General features: G+C 43.3%; 2 protein-coding genes and 1 long non-coding RNA gene across 6 annotated transcripts; 2 read left to right on the top strand and 1 right to left on the bottom strand.

Annotated features, from left to right (window-relative positions):
• Window positions 1-825: 825 nt before the first annotated feature.
• On the bottom strand, window positions 826-4,312 carry LOC125938502 (uncharacterized). Its single transcript, XR_007462724.1, has 2 exons — window positions 4,238-4,312; window positions 826-3,523 (listed from the first exon to the last, which is right to left on the bottom strand). It is a non-coding gene; the product is annotated as an uncharacterized LOC125938502 (long non-coding RNA).
• A 68-nt stretch (window positions 4,313-4,380) lies between these two features.
• TRIM39 (tripartite motif containing 39) lies at window positions 4,381-18,076 on the top strand. Of its 3 annotated transcripts, XM_049653708.1 has the most exons (8): window positions 4,381-4,457; window positions 6,470-6,929; window positions 8,109-8,204; window positions 12,839-13,069; window positions 14,253-14,275; window positions 14,862-14,977; window positions 15,694-15,878; window positions 16,177-18,076. In XM_049653708.1, the coding sequence occupies exons 2-8, from the start codon at window positions 6,477-6,479 to the stop codon at window positions 16,246-16,248; spliced, it is 1,176 nt and encodes a 391-aa protein (XP_049509665.1). In that variant the 5' UTR covers window positions 4,381-4,457; window positions 6,470-6,476; the 3' UTR covers window positions 16,249-18,076. The 3 variants fall into 3 exon arrangements, with proteins under 3 accessions (XP_049509665.1, XP_049509663.1, XP_049509664.1); XM_049653706.1 differs by having other exon boundaries at window positions 15,694-18,076; XM_049653707.1 differs by lacking the exon at window positions 4,381-4,457 and adding an exon at window positions 4,517-4,914 and having other exon boundaries at window positions 15,694-18,076.
• Window positions 18,077-18,169: 93 nt separating this feature from the next.
• RPP21 (ribonuclease P/MRP subunit p21) lies at window positions 18,170-21,037 on the top strand. Of its 2 annotated transcripts, none has more exons than XM_049653710.1 (5): window positions 18,170-18,932; window positions 19,005-19,105; window positions 19,196-19,278; window positions 20,090-20,222; window positions 20,362-21,037. In XM_049653710.1, the coding sequence occupies exons 1-5, from the start codon at window positions 18,876-18,878 to the stop codon at window positions 20,420-20,422; spliced, it is 435 nt and encodes a 144-aa protein (XP_049509667.1). In that variant the 5' UTR covers window positions 18,170-18,875; the 3' UTR covers window positions 20,423-21,037. The 2 variants fall into 2 exon arrangements, with proteins under 2 accessions (XP_049509667.1, XP_049509666.1); XM_049653709.1 differs by having other exon boundaries at window positions 20,090-20,215; window positions 20,362-20,769.
• The last annotated feature ends 1,485 nt before the right edge of the window (window positions 21,038-22,522 follow it).

The raw sequence follows: 22,522 nt of genomic DNA, 5'->3' as shown, positions 1-22,522 counted from the left end.
AGAAACTTTTCTCTCAGTAATAAATCTATTAGCACATATAAATCTATAAGGACATATCTTCAGAAAATATTTACTATAACACTGTTAGTGTAACAGCAAAAAAAAAAAATAAAAAAAAAAAAAGGAAACTAAGGCAAAAAAGAAAACTAAATAAATTCCCATCTGCCAATAAAAAGTTGAAAAATGTATGGCACCTGCAGAATAAAATCTGTTATACAATCATTCAAATCTTAAATGAAAAACATTAGCAAAAATTTTTAAATATGAAACTTTCAGCACTGGCTCCATTGTAGAGAAACAGACTATTTCATAATATGCTGGTGTGGGTATACACAGGTGCAACTTTATGGGAAGGAAACTAGAGGACTCTATTAAAATTCTATATTCCCATGCATTTGGACCTAGCAGCCCAACTTCCAGAAATGTGTCCTACTAAAACATGGCATGATGTATGTGCAAATATATCAAATCATTATACATTGTACACCTTAAACTAATACAATGTTATATGTCTATTTATACACCTAAATAAAACAGAGGAAAACAAGATAAGATTTTCACTACAGCCTTTAATAAGACTTGGAAAGAAACTAAATGTCTACTCTTTTTTTGTTTGTTTGTTTTTAATATGAAATTTGTTGTCAAATTGGTTTCCATACAACACCCAGTGCTCATCCCAAAAGGTGCCCTCCTCAATACCCATCACCCACCCTCCCCTCCCTCCCACCCCCCATCAACCCTCAGTTTGTTCTCAGTTTTTAAGAGTCTCTTATGCTTTGGCTCTCTCCCTCTGTAACCTCTTTTTTTTTTTCTTCCCCTCCCCCATGGACTTCTGTTAAGTTTCTCAGGATCCACATAAGAGTGAAAACATATGGTATCTGTCTTTCTCTGTATGACTTATTTCACTTAGCATCACACTCTCCAGTTCCATCCACGTTGCTACAAAAGGCCATATTTGATTCTTTCTTTTTTTTTTTTAATATTTTTTAATGTTTATTTTTGAGAGACAGAGTGCGAGCAGGAGAGGAGCAGAGAGACAGGGAGACACAGAATCCAAAGTAGGCTCCAGGCTCTGACCTGTCAGCACAGAGCCCGACACAGGGCTCAAACCCACAAAACTGTGACATCATGGCCTGAGCTGAAGTCAGACACAATTGACTGAGCCACTCAGGAACCCCCTAAATCTTTACTCTTAATAAAATGGTTGAATAAATGATACATATGATACATATACACAATGATACATATACACAATTAAGTAACAACACAAACTTGGAAAAAAAATGAGATAGCTCTCTGTATCACTGAACTGGAAAGAAAAAACAGCCACTATGAAGTATAAAATGTAAACAGAACACTCTCTATGTGTTTGTGATTTTTCCATAATTTGAGAAATTGAAAAAAAAAGTGGTCAGGGAAAATTAGATGCTTTGCCTTTTCTAAGAATCTCAAATGTCTGAACAGGTGAACCCTCTCCCTCCCCAACCTACCATATCTGACCTCAACCAGTTTTCTACATGCGCTACTACTATACTCATTTCCTCTATAAAACTCAGTGGCTTCAAGATATCTTTTCTCCTTTACAGATATAAAAACAGTATTAAAATGTATATATTTTTAATTACCCTTTATCTTATTACAATAATTAATTTTTTCATACTCCTGTGGTAGAAATCCCTTGGTATAAATCAACATTACAAATCAGTGTTATTCCACATCTCCTGAACTACAATCCCTTTCAATTCTGAACAAGGAATAGACACTTCTTTGACTAAAGAATGTGTTTGTATCCTACTACATTCATAAATCTCAGCCTACCAAGTTTCACAACTCATAATAACAAATGTGGGGGAAGATTGAGGCTTCCTTCATTATTATTTTGTGTATTATTACATAGACCGATGGAAATAAAATCATAGCATTGTGTTCACCCTCTTTCCCAAATCTCCCTTGAAAAATACTCGGTACGCTTCATTATTGTTCTATGTCAGGGGTCAATAAACTATGGTCTGCTACCTGTCTATATGGCCTGAAAGCTAAGAATGGTTTTCACATTTTTAAATGACTGCGGGTAAAATCAAAAGAAAAGTAGGGGCACCTGGGTGGATCAGTCAGTTAAGAGTCTGATTCTTGATTTCAGCTCAGGTCATGACCTCCCAGTCATGATATCGAGCCCCATGTCAGGCTGCACGATGGGCATGGAGCCTGCTTAAGATTCTCTTTCTCTCTCTCTCTCTCTCTCTCTCCCTCTCCCTCTCCCTCTCCCTCTCTCCCTCCCTCTCTCTCCCTCTCTCCCTCTCTCCCTCTCCCTCCCTCTCCCTCCCTCTCTCTCCCTCTTCCCTTTCCTCACATGTGCTCCCCCGCTCCCATCAAAAAATACATGTATTTTATGACGTATAAAATTAAATTTTCAGTGTCCATACAAAAAGTTTTACTGGAACACAGCAATGGTCATTTGTTTGGTATTGTTTAATGCTGTTTTCACACTACAAAGACAGAGGAAAGTATGAGCCTCAAGGCCAAAAGTACAGCTTATCTGGTTCTTTACAGGAAAGATTTGCCAACCCCTATGTTCTATGTCATATTACATGCCCTACATGATTTTATACTTTTACCTAAACATTCTCCAGCCTTTCCTTCCATATTCAGCATAAAGTCTTGTTAATTATCTATTACTCTCCAGGCAAACACATTCTTCATAGACCTTTGAAATGCACTTCCTCCTGGGAATGTCCTTAGTCTAACCACATCCCTGATCACCTACAAACAGAAAACCAGAATGGAGTGCTAGCAACACCTTAAAAGTTACAAATGAACAAATCAAAACCAAAACCAAACTTCACCACCACCAGCCACCCTCCAAGGTGAAGCTAAAGAGGCTAACTCCTCAGTTAGTGGCTTTCAAACTACCCTATCTTAGAATTGAGGCGTTGTGTAAACTAAATTTTACCGCCACTAAAATTCCTAATGGTCAAACAGCAAGGAGAAAAAAAAGTAAATGTTAATTTCCCAAGTTTAATCCTCTTCAAATCATTGGCTACCAGAAAAAAAAAGGGGGTGGGAGAAGTAGACCAATTATATGTAGTATGCATGATCCTAAATCCCTACATTTGATATTTTCTGCAAGTATATCGTCTCTGGCCCCCTGAAGTAAAAGGTTAAATCTTGCACTGTGTTTGTAGACAATATCACAACTTACATAGGAACAAGATAGGCCGTTGGGCCATTTCCTCCTATAGGGTACACCAAAATTTGCCCATCTCTTTCAGTCAGCATTCTGCATACCAAGTGTTGGGGGAGAAGAGGCGGGACAAGCTGCCTTTTCTATGAACAATGTCAGACACTCCTAGCACTGACTCCTCCCCAGCCTCATCACATCTCTACCCTGCACTAGGTCCTCCCCAGCTCCATCACCTCTATTCAGGACCTCCTCCCCAGTCTCATCATACCTCTATCAGCAGAGTCTTCCTCCAAAGTCACAGGCGTGCAAAGCTTCCAGTAACAGAAGAGGAAAGCAGGAAGGCTATAATGCAAAAGTCTGGAGTTCCCACACAAGCATCATCTGCTCTTTGGGAAGATCTCAAGTCATAGCCCGAAAAGTGAAAAGAAATGGGACTTGGCTCGCACCCACTTAACAGGTGTTTACCACACGCTTGCTAGAGGCCGGGCAGCGAGCGAAGAGCTTAGGATAGAAAGGTGAGCAGCAGAATGGCAGCTCTCCCGGGGCTCCCACTCCACTGGGGGAGGTAAACAATGTCTTTAAAGCCCGCCTAGGAATGCGAGGAGCATTTGTAGCCCACGGCAGGGACAATTTACCTAATCCTGTAATGTTAAAAGGCTAAAACTCAACCAGTCGGAAGTGACGTGACAGCTGAAACTTGCAGGTCCGCCACGTAACTGGCCGCCGCCTCAGCTAGCCACCTTCTCCCTGGACTGGCCTGAAGAGAGGATAAGTGTAGCTCAAAGTCCGCAACCGCCCTTGCCCTGCCCCCAGCGGCTTCCAGTCCCACCCGGGACCAGCAAGCGTGGCCAGAGCCGGGGCCCGCAGCCCGAGTGGGACTGCAGCGGTCTCTGGCACCCATCGGCGCCCTGCGGGCAATGGGGCTTCAGCGCTCAACCAGGCGCATGCGCGGCCCTCTTTCTCCTGAGGATTCCTCGGGTCACCTGAACGACCGCATTTCGGCCACCTGCCCCTCCGGGTCCCTTCTCGCTCTTGATTCCTCCCGCTGTTTCTCACCTCTGACCCCCTCCTTCTCCTTCTCCGCAGGCACTGCTAGGCCTTGCGGCGGCCGCCAGCCGACACCAAGGCTTCCACTGACACGAGCCTCTCGGCGCGGCTTCCGCTTCCGGCGAGTATTGTGTGTCGCGCTGCGGGGCGGGGGCGGGGGGAGGAGGAAGGAGGGAGGCAGCGCTCCGGCGGCTCCGCGCCCCGCACTCCCGGACCTGAAGCCGGGAAGGTAGGTGCTGTCCCGCTGCCGCGCCCGGGCCCTGGGGCCTGCCCCCGCCGGCCGGCTCGGCACGCCGCGTCCCAGCGCCCCGCGACTGCGTCACCGGCCCCCCGCACGTAACCACAGCTGCCTCCGCCCGCCTCGGGCCCGGGCGGACGTTTTGCCGCCCCGGCGACGTCAGCGCGTCCGGCGTTGCTTGGCTACCCCGCCGTTCCCCCGTCCCGCTGCCGCTCGCCTCCCCGGGTGAAACTCTGACGCCGTCACCGCGGGCCTCGGCTGCGTCATAGCGGCGGGCATCCCACCTTCACGTCACACCTTCTCCTCACCTGGACACGCATTCCTCCCTCCCTGTCAACCACGACGTTTCCTCTCCCCTTCTCCAATCCCCATACGCCAGATCTGGCGAGAGAAGATGGAGACGAGGGTGGGCATGAGTTGTGGACGACGCTCAGGAGAGGGTCGCAAGGTGGGACCCCGGACAGTGGTAGAAACAAAATGAGGACGTTCCTCAAGTTTGCCCTTCTACTGAGACACAAGGAATAGAGGGAAAGAAATTACCAACCTGGAGGCACCCGAGGCCTCACTATGGCTGTAACTCCAAGTCCTCTCTATGCATCCCTAACCTTTTCCCCATTTCTCTTTCACACCACTTCTTTGCCAGTCTAGATCCATCCTGGTCCCTAACTCTGCATACAGTTCAACTTACCCCAGGTGAGGAGACCACCTAATTTCTAGAAAAAAGGGACAGGTTCACTAGTTGGATTCTCTTCGGTAAAGAAAAATCATCTAACTCAACTTCTCTCCTAGTTGAGGAAAGAATTCAGGTCCAAATAAGTTATCAGCTCCAACTCCAAATTAAACACTTTTCATGTGTGCCAACAACAATATATACAGTAATCATTGTTAACCCTACTCACCACATGGCCACTTCTTTCTTAGCACTTAGACCTACTAAATTTCCTTTCTTCTGTGGGAAGGGAGGGTGGATAGAGAAATCCATGGTTTCATCGATAAAAGTGGTGATTTTCAAGGAAGGAGTGGGGGACCAGCTTTATAAATCTCTTTGATGTATTTCCAACATTTTGAGCCTTAACTTGAGGGAGACTTTAATTGCCTCTTTCTCTAATTCCCAGCCACTCCAGAACCTACTAGTTGGAGGCACAGTACATCCAAGGTATTAGTTATCAGTAGCTATTTCAAAACTCCAGTCACTGCTGAATATTTAGAATAGACTTGTCAGCCTTCTTTTCAAGAAGTATATACTTTCAAGAAGTATATACTCTTTAGTGTAGTTGCCACGTATTAATCACTTTTCAGCAGTTCTAAATGTCTAAGTGCACTCAAAGAAATGAGATGTTGGGTGAATAATGTCATTCCAAGAAGAAGACACACTTCCCCTAGACTACTCTAATAAAGGGAAGAATAATTTCAAGTTTTCCTGAAAAGAAGAGGTTGTTACCCTTGCCTAATATTCCTTTTATTACCCTTGAAAGAGAGGACAATGGCAGAGAAGCCTATGCTCCAGGGGGCTATTGTAATAAAACTCTTCTGTAACATTAAACTTTAAAATATACTTAAGAAATCTTAATACTTGGACTTTTATGGCATGTTTCACTTTCCCAAGATCCTTTCTCACTATTAGAAAACTATATCTAGTAGGGATACAATGGTCTCCTTTTAAGATACATGTGTACTGAGCCTGGATCAGAAGAAGTGTGCTGGGCTAGAGTTGAAAGAAGCCTCTAATAAGAGAAAGCAGAGGTAAAAGACAAAAGAGATTGGTGGTTGGGTGTCAGTTTGCTGAACAGGAAAAAAAATTAGATTGATGGTTGGGAGTCACAAGGTTTGGAAATAGAGAAACAAAAGAGAGGTTGTATCTAGTGGAAGAGAAAATGTAAAATACCAAGATGGGGCTAACTGGAGTTAGGATTTATCATGGGAGTAAATGCCAGTCCAGGGACACAAAAAAATTAAACCTCCAACTAATATTTTTCTTTCTCTGCCCCCTTTTCATCCCTAAGTTAAATAATGGCAGAAACAAGTCTGTTAGAGGCTGGAGCCTCTGCAGCCTCCACAGCTGCAGCTCTGGAGAACTTACAGGTGGAGGCGAGTTGCTCTGTCTGCCTGGAGTATCTGAAGGAGCCTGTCATCATTGAGTGTGGGCACAACTTCTGCAAAGCTTGCATCACCCGCTGGTGGGAGGACCTAGAGAGGGACTTCCCTTGTCCTGTCTGTCGAAAAACATCTCGCTACCGCAGTCTCCGGCCTAATCGACAGCTAGGCAGCATGGTGGAAATTGCCAAGCAGCTCCAGGCTGTCAAGCGGAAGATCCGAGATGAGAGCCTCTGCCCCCAGCACCATGAGGCCCTCAGCCTTTTCTGCTATGAGGACCAGGAGGCTGTATGCTTGATATGTGCAATTTCCCACACCCACCGGGCCCACACCGTCGTGCCACTGGATGATGCCACACAGGAGTACAAGGTGGGGAACCACACACATGATGCCAACATGGGGCATGAGGGAGGAGCGCAGAAGATGGGAGACTCCCTGGGTAAAGGATCCTAAGCTCCTAACAGCAAGACCATAACTGGTCTTTACTCTCTAGTCCCCTCAGAGCTACAAACACAGAGGGCACAGAGTACATCTTATCAGTTATCCCCAAGCATGGGGATATGTGTGGTGTTGTAATGTATTATATAAATGAATGAAACCACTTGGAGATTATGAAACTTAGGAAAAACTGAAAAGTAGTCTGGTTTCATTTTTTTTTTTTTTTACATTTATTTATTTTGGAGAGACAGAGTGAGACAAAGTGAGAGTTGGGGAGAGGCAGAGAGAGAGGGAGACACAGGATCGGAAACAGGCTCTAGGCTCTGAGCTGTCAGCACAGAGCCCGATGCGGGACTCAAACCCACAGACCGTGAGAGCATGACCTGAGCCGAAGTTGGACACTCAACCAACTGAGCCACCCAGGTGCCCCTAGTCTGGTTCATTCTATCCCCCTGCTCAAAATGTTCCTTATTTTCCCATTGGTATTGGGAATAGATAACATCAGTTTACACTGATCCCCACCAGACTAAGATGTTTGCATCTTCCCAGATAATGGATAATGTGGCATCTGATTTAAGTACTGCTGGGACACAGGGTAAATGTTCAAGTAGTAGGAACTAAAGATTTTAATATGTTAGCACTGTATCAAGTATTTTGCTTAATTATGTTAAATAAAATCTTGGAAGCAAGATTTAAAGTAGTCTACAGTGTAAGTAATACGGATTTATTTGCAGGTGGTTAGAGTTGGATGAGAGGACAAGTTTAAAGAAGGCTATCAGAATACAGAAAGTCACTTTGACCATAATGGGCAGTCACTTGAGTAACAAAATGACAGGATTGGGGAAGGACACGGAGTTGGTGACAGCTGGACAACTGTGAGATTCAGTGAGAGGAAAGTTCTTGGTGAGCAAGGAAGATGATGGGGACAGACTGGTTGCAGGAGGAGGGACCAAAAGTTGACACCCCAAATGACAAACAGAAAGAAGTGGGATCAAGAGGTGGTGAGATAGACAGGAAGCAAACAAATGGTTTCAAACTAATGGGTTAACCTCTGAATGTAGGATATGCCAGCCACCCCAAAATCCCACCTCTCCCACTTCCCACCCTCAGGAAAAACTGCAGAAGTGCCTGGAGCCCCTGGAGCAGAAATTGCAGGAGATCACCCGCTGCAAGTCATCTGAGGAGAAGAAGCCTGGAGAGCTCAAGGTAAAGGCAGGTGATTCCATTTGGGCTGCTTTGCAGGCAATTAACCATACATTATTTAATCCGCCAGTTCTGATTCATTGGAAAACTGCTGTTCTCTTAAAAACAATGGTATTTTGTTAGGCTTCTTTGTCATTAAACATTGCATTAAATTATTTGTCATGAATTAAGTATTGTAGAGAAGGATGTAAGAGGTGAAGGAAGGATGGACAGAATATCTTACATCTGACAAGTTGAGGGAGTTCATGCCCATGTCTTTTTTCTTGTAAAACAGGAAGAGAGGCAGGGAGAGAGCAGGGATAGGAGTTTCTTAGAGGGATTGAGGAGAGGAGAATTTGGAAGGCTCACTGGGGTGGAAGAAAGAAGCAGCTGACCAAGAGCTCACAAAAATGCCCAGTGACTTTTAGGACTACATTCTCTTAAGTAAGCTCAGGTATGCTAGATGATGTTGGTTCATTCCTAAACTGTTCCCCTGTCTACCCTACATCTGTAGGATCCTATCTGTCCTTCAGGCAGGATAAAAGCCACTTCCTATGTAGCCTTTCCTGACCCTTCAGAAATTGATTTTCTTAATTTTCATATAATTTTACTTCTTTCATGTATTACCATAGTTGTAGCATGATATTTTGGTAACTGTCTTATTTTATTGGACAGTGAACAATTCCTAATAGTAGCAGTAATAACTGTTTATTGAGTCCTGTGTGTTAATTCATTGGGTGTCCATGACATTCCAAATGTACAGGGTTGTGTTAAGTTTTAGTGGGACCTAGATGAGCTGTCAGACAAAGGGAAGGAAGTCCTGAAGGTCATCTTTAGCAAGGGTGAACTTAGATCTCTTGTAAAGTGAGTATTATTACCCCTAGTTATCACAGGAGGAAACAACTTGGATAAGTTCTAGTCCAAGATCACATAGCCAGTATGGGACAAAATCAGGGATATTAGCTCTGCATGAATCTATAAATATGTATTAAGTTTCCAGTATAGGCCAAATTCTGTGTTTGACACTGGGGAACAATGATGAGCAAACACACAGTCCCTGTCCTGCTTAAGCTTACAGTCAAGTAGAGAAAACAGATAATGACATGGCACAAAAAGCACAGTTGCAAATTCATAAGAAGACAACATAGAAATTTGACCTCATTAAAAGCTTCCAGAAGAAATAATTCGCTTTTGGAGTTGAGATTTAGGGATCACCAGAGATTAAACACAACTTTGAAAATAGTAGGAACACTAATTTTTTAACAATGACAACATTTTGACAGAAAGCAAGTATTATTAAGTGTTACTAAGTATTACCTTAGTCCTTTATATATTTGAATAAAACAAGATTTTGAACTTTTAAAATTTTAATTAATTTTGATTGCAAAGGTGAACTTTAAAAAAAAGTTCTTTGTTCTTTTGGAGGGCTCCTGAGAAACTTAAAATATGTGAAAACGAAGCTTATTCCCAGTCATTAACTTTCCTGTTCCTGTTGATCACCTTCTTAAAGGTAAAGGATAAAGAGGGGAATAAAAATTTTTAAAAACCTTTTAAATGCTTGAACAGAACTGTGGTATTTTTAAAAATTCAGTGGTCTCTGAAACTACCACCAACATTCCTTTTGTAACCATTTGAAATCTCCGAAACCTCTCCCTCATCCCTATTTCCAGAATCAGACCCAATGCCCCTTTTAAAAATAAATAATTTGTAATTAACCATGCTGAAGTGGAAATTATAGATAAAATAACTTATCTGCATAATTTTAAAAGAGATTATTATGCCCAAACACACACGCGCACACACACACACACACACAGCATAGAGGAAAGTGATTTATAGTAAAATCTGGTATGTAAATATTTGGGCATTACTATCCTGAAAGACACAACAATGTAGTTTTATCCTTGCATCTCTCTGTGACACCATCAACAATGTAACAAATACAAATTCAGACTCAGGTAATTGCGTAGTCATGTTGACAAGCACCACAAGCAGCTTAGCTCTTAGTGACATAATTTTTCAAAATGATAAGTAACTTTTAATAAAGTTCTAAGAAAAACAAAATACAGTCTTAGTTTTATTCAGCTGTTTCTGAAAAAATCAGGTATATTAAAATTGGGTAAGAATTACTCTGTTTATGTATAAAATGGCATTTAAGTCTAAGCCTATGTTTTTGAATATCCAGCAGAACATAGAAAATGGTGCAGGACTGTGCATGTTGCAGGGTCATCTCACACATTGGAGTGCTAGCTGCCCACCAGAGTACCCCCTATTATGGCAAACAAAAAGATGCCCCTTGTTTCTAAAATATCCCTAGTGGGAAGTAACACCTTCATTAAGAACCACTGCCATACAACTATAGAGTGGGGAAAAAAAAAGAGAAGAATGATGGGATTATATAAGAGAGATCCCTTTGGCTTCCTATTAAACATAGTTATTAATCCTAAATTCTACCCATACATCACCTCTCAACATAGACACACATGTAGACACACACACACACACACACACACACACACACACAGGAAAAAAGGTTGTATTTCAAGGGTTGGTAACCTTAGAAATAAAATCCAGTTATTTTATCAGCATAATTGAGTTTATTCAGGAATAGCAGAGAACTGCAATTCAGGATAAGCAAGTTAAGGCAAAACCATAGGCAAGTCCAGAGAACAAAGGAGAGGACCACTCTTTTATATAGGAAAGGGGGGAATTGGGAAGAAAATCCTTGGAGTAAACTCGGAGTTCAGAGTATAGTGACTTTTTATTGGCTAGGTTGTGACAGTCTATCATTGGCTGGGCTTGTTGACTGCAAAAAGAAAACCTTTCTTCCTCCTGCTGGTGTAGTAAGGTAGTATGGACCTATAAGGTACATCTCTACCTGTTGGGATAAAAATTGACCAGTGGTGGGGCGTGAGTGCTCCCCCTGCTGGCAACCTGACCATTTTAGCCAGGTTTCCTTTTATTAATTTTCACAGAGTAAATGTGTTAAGAATATATTTTGTTCCAGTGTGTACCTGAGAAGGCAGCAGTAGAATGGGAAACAGCAACTCTAGAACTGGAGCTAGCCAGCCTCTGCTGAGAATTAGCTTGAAATCCAGAAACACCAGGCTTGTAAGGCTTTGCAGCCCCTCTCTATTCACCCTCAGCCCTACCTTTCAGTTTCTATCTGCATTTTACTTCCAGAGTCCCAGTCTCTGCTTCTCTCTTGCTTCCCTGTTGGGTTTATTTCTCCCCATCAGCCATATGACACTTGGAGAATATGTCTGAGCAGATCACTTGTTGCAGTGGAGGTAGAGAAGGAAGGATGTGCTTGCTAATAACCCTCAAAAAGTATTATGGCTGGTGTCTTAGTCCCATATTATCAAATTTCAGGAATGTTAAAGGTTTAAGTCTGTGTGGTAGCTGAGAGAAAAACGTCAAATTTCAATATATAATTCACTAACAAATTTCTGGAACCTATTCCTGGGATGGGAACTGTCAGTTGTCTGAAGTGACTTGAAACTATTAACATGTTATTCCCTGAAATCTATATACAGTTGACCCTTGAACAACAAAGTTAGGGGTGCCAACCCCAGTCCAGTCAAAAATCGGCATATAACTTTCAACTCCCCAAAAACTTAATTCTTAAAAGCCTACTGTTGACCAGAAGCATTAGTGATGACATAAAAAGTGATTAATACCTATTTTATATGTTTGTATTGTATACTATATTCTCACAATAAAGTGAGCTAGAGAAAAGAAACTTACTGAGAAAATCGTAAGGAAAAGAAAATACCTTTATGGTACTATACCATATTGAACCAAAAAATTCTGTGTATAAGTGGACTCTCACAGTTCAAACTCATGTTGTTCAACAGTCAACTGTATATATTTGGTAACAACTCATAACTAAAATTTTACTGATTCTGATACTTTTCCAGTTGGTCTCTGGTTTTTAGTGGGTAGATGTCTAGCAATATACAAATGATGATCATCTGGTCTCCAACTTCCCAGTATTTATTATTTTCCTTTTCTTGATAAATTTCATTAGCTATAACTTTAGCATTGGAACTAGCAAAAATATCTTGTATCCATAATAAAATAGATGTCTCTATATTATTGAGTTCTTATATCTTGCATTTTTTTCACCAAACCATAGAAGTATAGCTTTTTTAGAAGTTAATTTAATAAAGAAAATTAAATATTTTTTCAAATAATTTTTTTAAAGTTTATTTTTATTTGAGAGAAAGACAGAGAGCAAGCAGGGGAGGGACAGAAAGCAGGGGACAGAATCCCAAGCAGGCTCTGTGTTGCCGCCACAGAGCCCTATGTGGGGCTTGAACTCATGAACCATGAGATCATGACCTGAGCTGAAGTCAAGAGTTGGACGCTTAACTGACTGAGCCACTCAGGCACCCCTAAAATTAAAATTTTTTTAAACACTGATTTTTTTTTAATCTCCCCAGTAGTCTTCACTCCTAAGTCACCAGTAGGGGGTGATAATGGGGATGGAGCCATTACTTAGAGAAGGAGATTTCAATGGAGAGAAACATGAGTGTCCTGTTAGACTATTTGCAATGACACTGGAAATCTGTTAATTCATACACATGGTGGGTAGGGAAAGGCTCCCTTATGCCCCACTGGCCCTGTTAAGTATAATGCTTTCCCTATTTTCTTAGAGACTAGTGGAGTGTCGCCGACAACAGATCTTAAAGGAATTTGAAGAGCTTCATAGGCGGCTGGATGAAGAACAGCAGATGTTGCTTTCACGCCTGGAGGAGGAGGAACAGGACATTCTACAGCGCCTCCGAGAAAATGCTGCTCACCTTGGAGACAAGCGCCGGGACCTGGCCCACTTGGCTGCTGAGGTGGAGGGCAAGTGCTTACAGTCGGGCTTCGAGATGCTTAAGGTTCGACCTTTGCCCCTGTATAGCCTCTCAGGTCAAGTGCAGTATAGCTTTGCACAGGCCATTCTGTCAACCTGGGATGCTCACCCTCCTGCTCTGCTTTTCTAATCCAGTTCTTTCTTCCAGACATACTCAAAGGATCTTTTTCTACAGAAAGTCTTCTTCTGATTTCTCCCATCCCCTTCTAATCATTTCTGTGTTCTTATGTCTTGTGAACAATATGTGCTTAATTTGTACCAAAGAAAAAATTCACTCCTTTGAAAGGAGGAAAATCTAGTCTGAATCAGTGAAAAAACTATACATTAAAAATTATGTGAATGCAGTTGCCATTACTTTTAGGTCCTGGAACTTGATTTACCTAGTGCTAAAAAAAACAACAACAAAAAAAATAGAAACCTAGTTTGAAGGACACTTGAAATTATGTATAAATAATATATTAACTTTTGCTATGTAAATAATGACTCTAAAATGTTTGAAATAATTTGTTCTTTTAAGCAGATGAATGGTGTTAGCAAGGTTGTAGGAAACATATCTCTTTTTAGAGATCAGATTACCAGCATTTGAATCAGTGAGGCTTCATTGTACATTTATCTGCATGTTATGTATTACTTGGTACTTATTCTTGTGTCCTTTCATGTATGTGTGTTCTGCCTTCCACATTAAACTGGGAAATCCTTGGGGGGCAAAGATTTGTCTTCTTTGTCTTCTGGACCCCAAGTATTCAAAAATCAGGATTGGCACACAATTATCAATGTTTATTAACCAGTACCAGATGGGGATAACAACAACAACAGGAAAGTGATTCATTCCAATGCCACCAGTCTGTACTGATCCTCAAGGAGACAGGTGTGTGGTTGGTACTTGGGGGACAGAGTATAGAGCAGACACAATCCCTGTCCCTTGCATTGAGCTCCCAGTGTCCTTGAGGAGCAAGACAAACACACAAGAAACCATTTGGAAATGATATAAATTACCAAGCTTGATGTTATCCAAAAGTTGAAAACAGAGATCAGATTGGGAAAGATGTACTCTGATCCCTCTGGAGCTCTTCCCTTTGCATTTTGACCCTCAGATTGCCCTATTCCTATTTTATAGATCTAGAATTTTGGGGAGGAGGGGGAACCTTTTGCCTTCAGGACCCTTGACTACCAGGACCAATATTGCTTTCTTTTCTCCTTCCCTCTAGGATGTCAAAAGTACCCTGGAAAAGTAAGTGATTCTTGCATCTCTTTGAGTGAGTTAGGTCTTGGCTTAGAAGCCAAGGGTACAGTAAGGAGTAGGGGAGAATGATGGGAAAGTCACACAGTGTCTGGATAGGATGTGGGAGAAGGTTCATTGTGTCCATGAAGTCTGTTAGAGAGCAAATCATTGGGAGTAAGAGTACATTACCATTTCCCCGTTGAGCATCAGGACTAACTTGGTAAGGAAGAAACCAAGGTAATGTAGAACCAGATGCTACCTTTGTCCATTGGTGGAAATGTGTCCAAACAAGACAGACAAAGGAAGGGGTTGGGAAAGTGGGGAGGGTGATTACCCATTTGCATGAAATATAGCAATACCCCCAGAAAGTTCTGAGACTCATTCTTAAAATAAGACTCTGTCCAGGGGACCCTATGGCTCTCCATAGATTGGCAAAAGAAAGCAGTAAGTGAGTACTTGTCTTCAGGGAGGAGGGAGAAAATGGGAGGATGGAGAATTTTAGTTTCTCCCTAAATATGACAATATCTGCATACTCACTCAGCTGGAGCTTCCCCTGACCCTGCCCTTTCTTCCCCTATCTCCCTATCCCTCCTAGATGTGAGAAGGTGAAGACCATGGAGGTGACTTCAGTGTCCATAGAGCTGGAAAAGAACTTCAGCAATTTCCCCCGACAGTACTTTGCCCTAAGGAAAATCCTTAAACAGCTAATTGGTGAGTTGTTCCCAAAAATAAACTAGCAGAGGAAATCAGCAGAGAAGAAAGTCTTTAAGTCCCACTTTATCTGGGCTTCAGTCGTACCATCTGTCATTTTGTGCCCATGGCCACACCCACCCTTTTATCTGGCTTTCAATCTCACTGTGAGTGACAGAGCTTAGGTGTCATCTACTCTTAGGCCCACACTTTTCTAAATAGGGACCCATAGAAGTTAAATAATAGGCCTAAACTTGTCCCTTTTTGAGAACGAGAGGGAATGCCATTAATATTTACTCAGAGAAAATAGTCACAAACCAGGACTGTTCCAGGAAACCAGATACATGGTCACCCTATCCCTGGACCATACTGCTGTCTTGCTGTGTATCTTTCTTAACATTTTCTGTCCTTTCTGGCCCTTGGACTGTGACTTGTGCTTCATCACTCAGTGAGATGATGTCACAGGGGGATGAAGAAGGGATAAGGCAGGAGCCTAAACCATCAGCCCTTGCAGAATTGAGATTATTATCTGTTTACTTTAGGGCCAGGGTAAGAAGGGAAGCCGTTGTTCCCTCCTCTCCCTTAGGTGACAGCATGGATTGAGAAAGTTAATCAAACCATGGTGTTCTGGGGACCTTTAAGGAAACAAGTTTGTAAAGGCAGGCTGGGAGAGTGAGGCAGGGGCATTTAGCTATTCCCATCCTCATCTAGCTCCCCACTCTGGCTTCTCCCGCCAGCGGATGTGACCCTGGACCCAGAGACTGCTCACCCTAACCTAGTCCTGTCCGAAGATCGTAAGAGCGTCAAGTTTGTGGAGACAAGACTCCGGGATCTCCCTGACACACCACGGCGATTCACCTTCTATCCTTGTGTCCTGGCTACTGAGGGCTTCACCTCAGGCCGACACTACTGGGAGGTGGAGGTGGGTGATAAGACCCACTGGGCAGTGGGCGTGTGCCGGGACTCCGTAAGCCGAAAGGGCGAGCTGACTCCACTCCCTGAGACTGGCTACTGGCGGGTGCGGCTGTGGAATGGGGACAAATATGCAGCCACCACCACGCCTTTTACCCCTTTGCACATCAAGGTGAAACCCAAACGGGTAGGCATATTCCTAGACTATGAGGCCGGCACACTGTCTTTTTACAATGTCACAGACCGCTCTCATATCTACACCTTTACTGATACTTTTACTGAGAAACTTTGGCCCCTCTTCTATCCAGGCATCCGTGCTGGTCGGAAGAATGCTGCACCACTTACAATCAGGCCCCCAACAGATTGGGAGTGACAGGTAGGGATGTGGGAATAATTGGGGTGAGTCAGGGTCAAGAGCTATGGGCCTTCCTTCCTGTGACCTGCTGGAACGTCTTCGTGTCTGCCTGGTTCCAGTCCTGCACTGTTTAGGAGAAGCACCTTGGTTTCTAGAATGGTTTATATGGAGGAGTATGTAGGACTGGTCTGGGATGAGCACACAGCTGTCTCTCTCCTAACCGTCAGGGTGGGGAATTAGTTCCCAGGGGTTATCTCCCCTGAAGTCCATCAGGTTTTCTATTGCACATGGATAGGTTAGGAAGGAAGGAGAGGCTTTTCCAGAAACAAAAAGTCTGTGAGAGGGTCTGACTTGCTCAAAACCAGAAGAGGAAACAGAAACCCCTGTACGTTCTTTTAAGGGGTTCTTATTTGTTGAGAAAGATCAGAGGGGTCTGTGTACCTCTAGACTAAAATAAAGATGAATGATAGTTGCTCTTGTGGGTCTAGAAGTTAAGGAGTTTTTTTGTTTGTTTGTTTTTTGTTTTTGAGAGCAGAGATTGGGCATCAAGAAGATTAGAAAGGAAGTTGGGAAAGGGGCTAAAGGAACAGATTCCTAACAGGGTTTCTTTGGTCTTCTATTCCCAGAGTAAGTTGCCATTATGAGTAGGATTGGCCAGAGGTAGGAATGTGGGGAGGAGAGGGTGAGAAGAAATGAGAGGAGAACCCAAGTCCCTGCCTCAGCCTTCAGCAAAGCTGGCTTATTGCCTGTCTCCTTAGAGTTGATTGTCTCCAAGAATTGGTCAGTCACCTTTCTCCTGCAGAGGTGAGGTGCCAGAGACCCTTCAAGACATGTCTACCCTTTCACTGCTTTCCCAAGGGGACCTGGAAAGGACAGTCAAGTATTAGAGGAAAGAGAAAGGTATTTCTATCCAAAGCCCTGGCCTTAAAGAATGTTACTAAGTATCTGCTCCCAAGTTGTCAGCCTTGTTACTTGGCTAAGGTGTCCAAGCCAAAAAGGGAGAAGGAAAATGGAGTCTTCCTCACCCTGAGGACAGGGTAGAAGACAGGGTATGTAGAGTAAAGTGTCACATAGGCAACTTCCTTTAGCCTATGTTCATATGGCCTGGAACTAGTGTTCACAAGAGCCAGTCTCTTGCTTATTTGTTGCCATCCTTCACCTTTTGCCATTTCCCCTATCAGAGAATGTAAATCATTTTAACATTAGGCCAAAATAAACAACTTGTAGGGTACATATGTTGTCAAAAAAGGTTAAAGCGATGCATGCCAAACCAAACTAAAATGATTTGGAATATCTGCTACTTGGGTGATCAGGGATTCACAGAAGATTGGGACAAGAAACTGCAGTTTATTGAGTGTTTCACTTCCTCCTACCACCTCAACAGGACTTTGTCCAGACTCTCCTCTTACCTTTGTGCCTTGACTGTGGTTCTTTGTGGCAAGATGCTTTGGTTGGTAAAACATAACATGGAACAAAGGATCCACTGAAGTGATCTCTGTGTTGTGTGGTAATTTGACAATGGCCTTGTGTTGATATGTAAGAATCACTGATGTTAAAAGTGCATGTTCTTGGGGCTATCCTCAGTGATTGATCAAAGTCTGGGGTAGGCCTGGGCCTCTACATTTTAAACATACTCCTCATTTGAGTTTAGGGAACTTTGGGAAATTAGTCCCAGAGGAAGTTTGGGCCATTTCTTCTGAGCTGAAGGGCTGGTTCCCTGCCTGGCCTGATAGGGTTTGAGAAGAGAGAGAGGCCTCATTCTCTCCTTACTTAATTCTGCCCTCTCCCTGTCTCAGGGTTCATTCATGTTATGCCCTTCCACCCCACATTCCTCTACTCTTGACTTCAGGAAATGCTGGTCATTATCTATGAGACAAAGGTAAACACAGGATGTCAAACAGAACAAACAGGAGACTGAGGTCAGAGTAAGGGATGTTAAATATATGCCTTGGGTAGGGGTCTGGGGTAGGGGAGAGTTTCAGAGACAGGAGATGCTGTCAAAATTTCTGTGCTCCAGTACCTAAGACTAGGAGTTAGCTAGGATCACCTACTATGTGTCTAGCACTGCATAACAGGAAGTGTTTTTTGGGTAAGTGGAAAGGAATGGGAATAAGCTGTACTTCCCTCCCTCCACCACCCTCATGATCCTTTCCAATTTCACTCCCACCAGTACCAGTGCTTTTTTTGAATGTATAACTTCTGTTTCTTCAGTCTGTAGATCTTCCAGGCATCTATCTACCTTTGGCTTGTGGAGAGTAGGGAAGAAGTTCTAGCAGGAATACATTGCATATAACCATCTCCCCAGCCTATCTACATAAAGAGACCAGTCTTCTGTCCTGAAAATATTTCCTAGTTTAAGATAATCTCCTGTTCCACTAGCCTTTCCTACCTAGTACAGTTGATCATGGGCTTGAGGAAGACTAGAAGAAAGCCAAAATTCAGAAAGGTGCCCTGGGCTTGGATTGCATGGATGAGTATGGGTTTACAAACAGCTGGGTCTGTGAGGCCACAGGGTGGCGCCAGAGTAAGGATCTCCCTGAGAGAGGCCCAGGAACTACACTTCCCAGGAGGCCTTGTGCAGGCGCCCGAGACGGAGCTATCGGAGGGGCAGGACCTGCGGACGCTCGTTTGTGAGGAGCTAGTGCAGCGTCGATGGCTGGCCCAGTAAAGGACCGAGAGGCCTTCCAGAGGCTAAACTTCCTGTACCAGGCAAGTCCGTCGGGGCGTTTGGGGAGGCGACTGGGTTTGGCCGGCCACCGAGTGATGGTTTCCCTCCCCTAGGCCGCCCACTGTGTCCTTGCGCAGGACCCCAAGAACCAGGCGCTGGCGAGGTTTTACTGCCACACGGAGAGGACCATCGCAAAGCGGCTGGTCTTGCGGCGGTGAGACGCTCCGGGAGCCTGGTGGCGGGCGGGACGTGGGGAAGAATGGGGAGAATGAGCGCAGGCGCTTGGATCACCATCCGCCCACAGGGACCCCTCAGTGAAGAGGACCCTCTGTCGTGGCTGCTCTTCCCTTCTTATCCCTGGTCTCACCTGCACCCAGCGTCAGAGACGTGAGTGCTCCTACTAACGTGGGGTGACTGAGGAGCAGTAGTGGGTTGCGGAGGGGATCCCCTTCCTCGCTTTAGATGGGCGTCTAGCGTGGGATTTGCAGCAGCCGACATTTTCCAGCTTTGGGTTAAATTGTTAACTCCTCTTGGACAAACTAAGATCTGGACAATAGGGAAATGATGTTGCTATAAGAGGTAACCCACCCATACATAATAATAGGTGTTATTTTGCATTGTGGAGGACAGGATTCACATCACTGTTCATTCATTCATTCAACAAATATTGATTTTTCTAAGGTGTATCAAGTATTGTATGAGATACATTATTCTCATTGAAATTATAGTCTGATAGAATAGACTAAGAAACAATTAAAATAGTGTAGAAAAATGCTTTAATTGGGGAGGTAACATTACTTATACCAGTAGTGATGAGGTTCATGATAAGCAAAAGGAGTGAAGAGATGGAAATTCTAGGCATGTGTGAGGACTCTGAGACAAGAGAGCTTGTGGTGCTGTCAAGGAGACCAGAGTTTAGGAGCCTGGAGTTTGAGGTAGGCAAGGTTAAAGCATGAGGCTGGAGAAGGAAACAGGGCAGATCTTAAAGAGACTTCTAAGGACTTTGGACTTTATCTTAAAGGATACAAAAAAATTGATGGACTTTAAGCAGGGGTAAGACATCTCAAATTTGTATTCAAAGTTGGGGAGGGTTGGAATTTGTACCGAAAAACAGTGGAGGCAAAATTGGATGAAGGAGAGCTTTTCTTCTCCTAAATCTGGGCACTCTTTCCCCACCCCACCCCTGCTTAAACCCCAGGATGCAGGGGACAGCGCTGGACAGTACAGACCTGCCTGACATGCCAGCGCAGCCAACGTTTCCTCAATGATCCTGATCATCTGCTCTGGGGAGACCGGCCTGAGGCCCAGCTGGGGAGCCAGGCAGGTGAGAGGTTTGTAGGGGAAAACTGAGGATACTCCAGGAAGATAGGAGTGATGGGGGGCATAGGTCTGATGAGGTTACACAGGTGGATTCTACATTGCTGTGAGAGGTGCCACAGTCTTATAAAACCCAAATTCTCATCTACACAGATCCCAAATCTCCACAACCCCTGCCAAACACAGCCCACCCCATTCTAGCCCACCTCTGTGAGGAGAAAGTGCAGCATGAGAGCTCCAGCCACCAGTGATGGATTCACCTTATCTTCGAAATAAATAAAGTATATTGGTGTCTCACTTTGTGTGATTCTGTGAGTATTTCAGCTCTTCATTCTATTTTCCTCTGTTTCAGTTTGTATTTCTCTGTCACTGGCTAACCTCTCTGTCTTTACCATGTTCATATTCCTACAATTTGGGGAGATCCTGATTTCTATAAACCACTTGCCCACTGAGCAGCTTCCATTTCCAGGATACTGACCCCAGTGCTCCTTCATCCCTGCTTCCTTAGTGTAATGCCACATTTGGAACTCAGGATCCAGGGTTGTTGGCAAGAGCTTGAGCCTTCATAGAATATTTTTTATTTAGGTAGCCCTCACTGTTGACTAAAGGGCTAAACAGACTGCTGATGCCACTGATGTCGTTTTTAGACAAGGAAAAAAAGTTTAGGGGGTCAGAATGGCTTCAGATCCTCCAGGCTCACTCCAAGCTGATCTTTCCCAATCTCTTGGTTTTCTTCTATAAAATTCTAATATGAGAAGTGGTACAAACCTGAACAAGGTCAAAGGTGATAACGAAAGGACATTTGGTGGACAGTACACAACTGTGCCGCATAGATAAACCCTCAGGATTTTCTTGAGAATGAGTAAACAACAAAAATTGTTTTATTTGATGTCCCTAGGGAACTTACTCAAAGACAGAATTTCAGACTGACCTCTTGCTGGGTGCCAGCTAATCAATTTCCCTCAAACATATACAAACAAAATTCACGATTCCCAGAATACAATTTTCTTTCTTCTCTTGCTCTTATAAATCCTGTGTTGTACTTATTTATTGCTGCATAAAAATCACTGCATGATGTGGCTTCAAACAATGATTTTGTGGACTATGCTTTCTGAGAGCCTAACTGGCTAGTTTCTTCTATTCCATATGGCATCAGCTGGAGTGACTCAGCTGCATTTAGCTGCTGTCTGTGGTACCTGGTCTAGAAGAGCCCAGAAGGTTCATATGCATGTCTGCCACCTCCTTGCTTTTCTGTGTGGCCTACTACATAGCTGGTTTTGATGTTCTTACAGCATAGGTCTCTCAAGGAGGTTGGACCTCTTACATGCCCTCTGGCTTCCACCGAAAGCAGTTAAGAGGTCAAGCTCCAAGGTGCAAGAACTTATCAAGCCTCTGTTCTCATCACACTTGCTGATTGATGTCCCCTTGACAAAGCAAGTAACCAAGCCCAGATTCAACAGGGAAGGAGCATGCATACCAGAAGGTTCATTTGTTCCCTGGGGACCACCAGTGTAGCAATCTACCACATCTTTATTTTGCCTTCATCCTTGACTCAGTTTTCCCATTGACTCCGTATGTCAATAGGTTACTTGCATGAAAAATAGTAAATAGTGTGCAAGTAACTAAATTACATGAAAAGTAGTACATAATGTGCAAGTAACTATATTGCATGAAAGATAGTAAATAGTGTGCAAGTAACTGTTTCTCAGTTACTTTGTAACAGTTTATTTCTGGAGATAGTGTCTACCTGGGTCAACTGCAACAACCAACATAAACATGTAGCCTGAAAGTGCACCTCCTGTAGACCTGGACCCTTTTCATCTTCAGTTCTTGTTCCTTGGCTCCATCCATGAGTCTCATTTCTGATCTTACTCATTCTTGTACACTGGGTGTGATTTTTGGCTAAGTTTGTTTGGAGTGTTTTGTTGATTGCACATGACTGAACATGCCCATAGTGGGATAATGAGGGAACTTTGAGTTTTGATTTCATGGCTGAGTTCATTAAGTGATATCCCTCTTGTGGGGAGACTGTGGAAATCATGTTCCAGTTGGGAAATAGATGAAACCATGTGGAATATGGTTCACTTAGGTGTTTGTGGTTTGTTCATCTGTTTTGTGTTTTCATCAGAATAGATTCCTCTAACTAGAAGTCATATTCATCCTTCCAAAACTGTGTCCTTTTTCATGTTTACTAATTTTTTTTAATTTAAATTCTAGTTGCTTAACACATAGTGTAATATTGGTTTCAGGAGTAGAATTCAATGATTCATTACTTACATACAACACCCAGGGTTCATCATAACAAGTGCCCTCT

The sequence above is a fragment of the Panthera uncia genome (genome assembly GCF_023721935.1).
Source record: "Panthera uncia isolate 11264 chromosome B2 unlocalized genomic scaffold, Puncia_PCG_1.0 HiC_scaffold_24, whole genome shotgun sequence".
In the NCBI taxonomy this organism is placed as follows: domain Eukaryota; kingdom Metazoa; phylum Chordata; class Mammalia; order Carnivora; family Felidae; genus Panthera; species Panthera uncia.
Note: the sequence above shows the minus strand (reverse complement) of the source record. Positions and strands in the feature narration are given on the sequence as shown.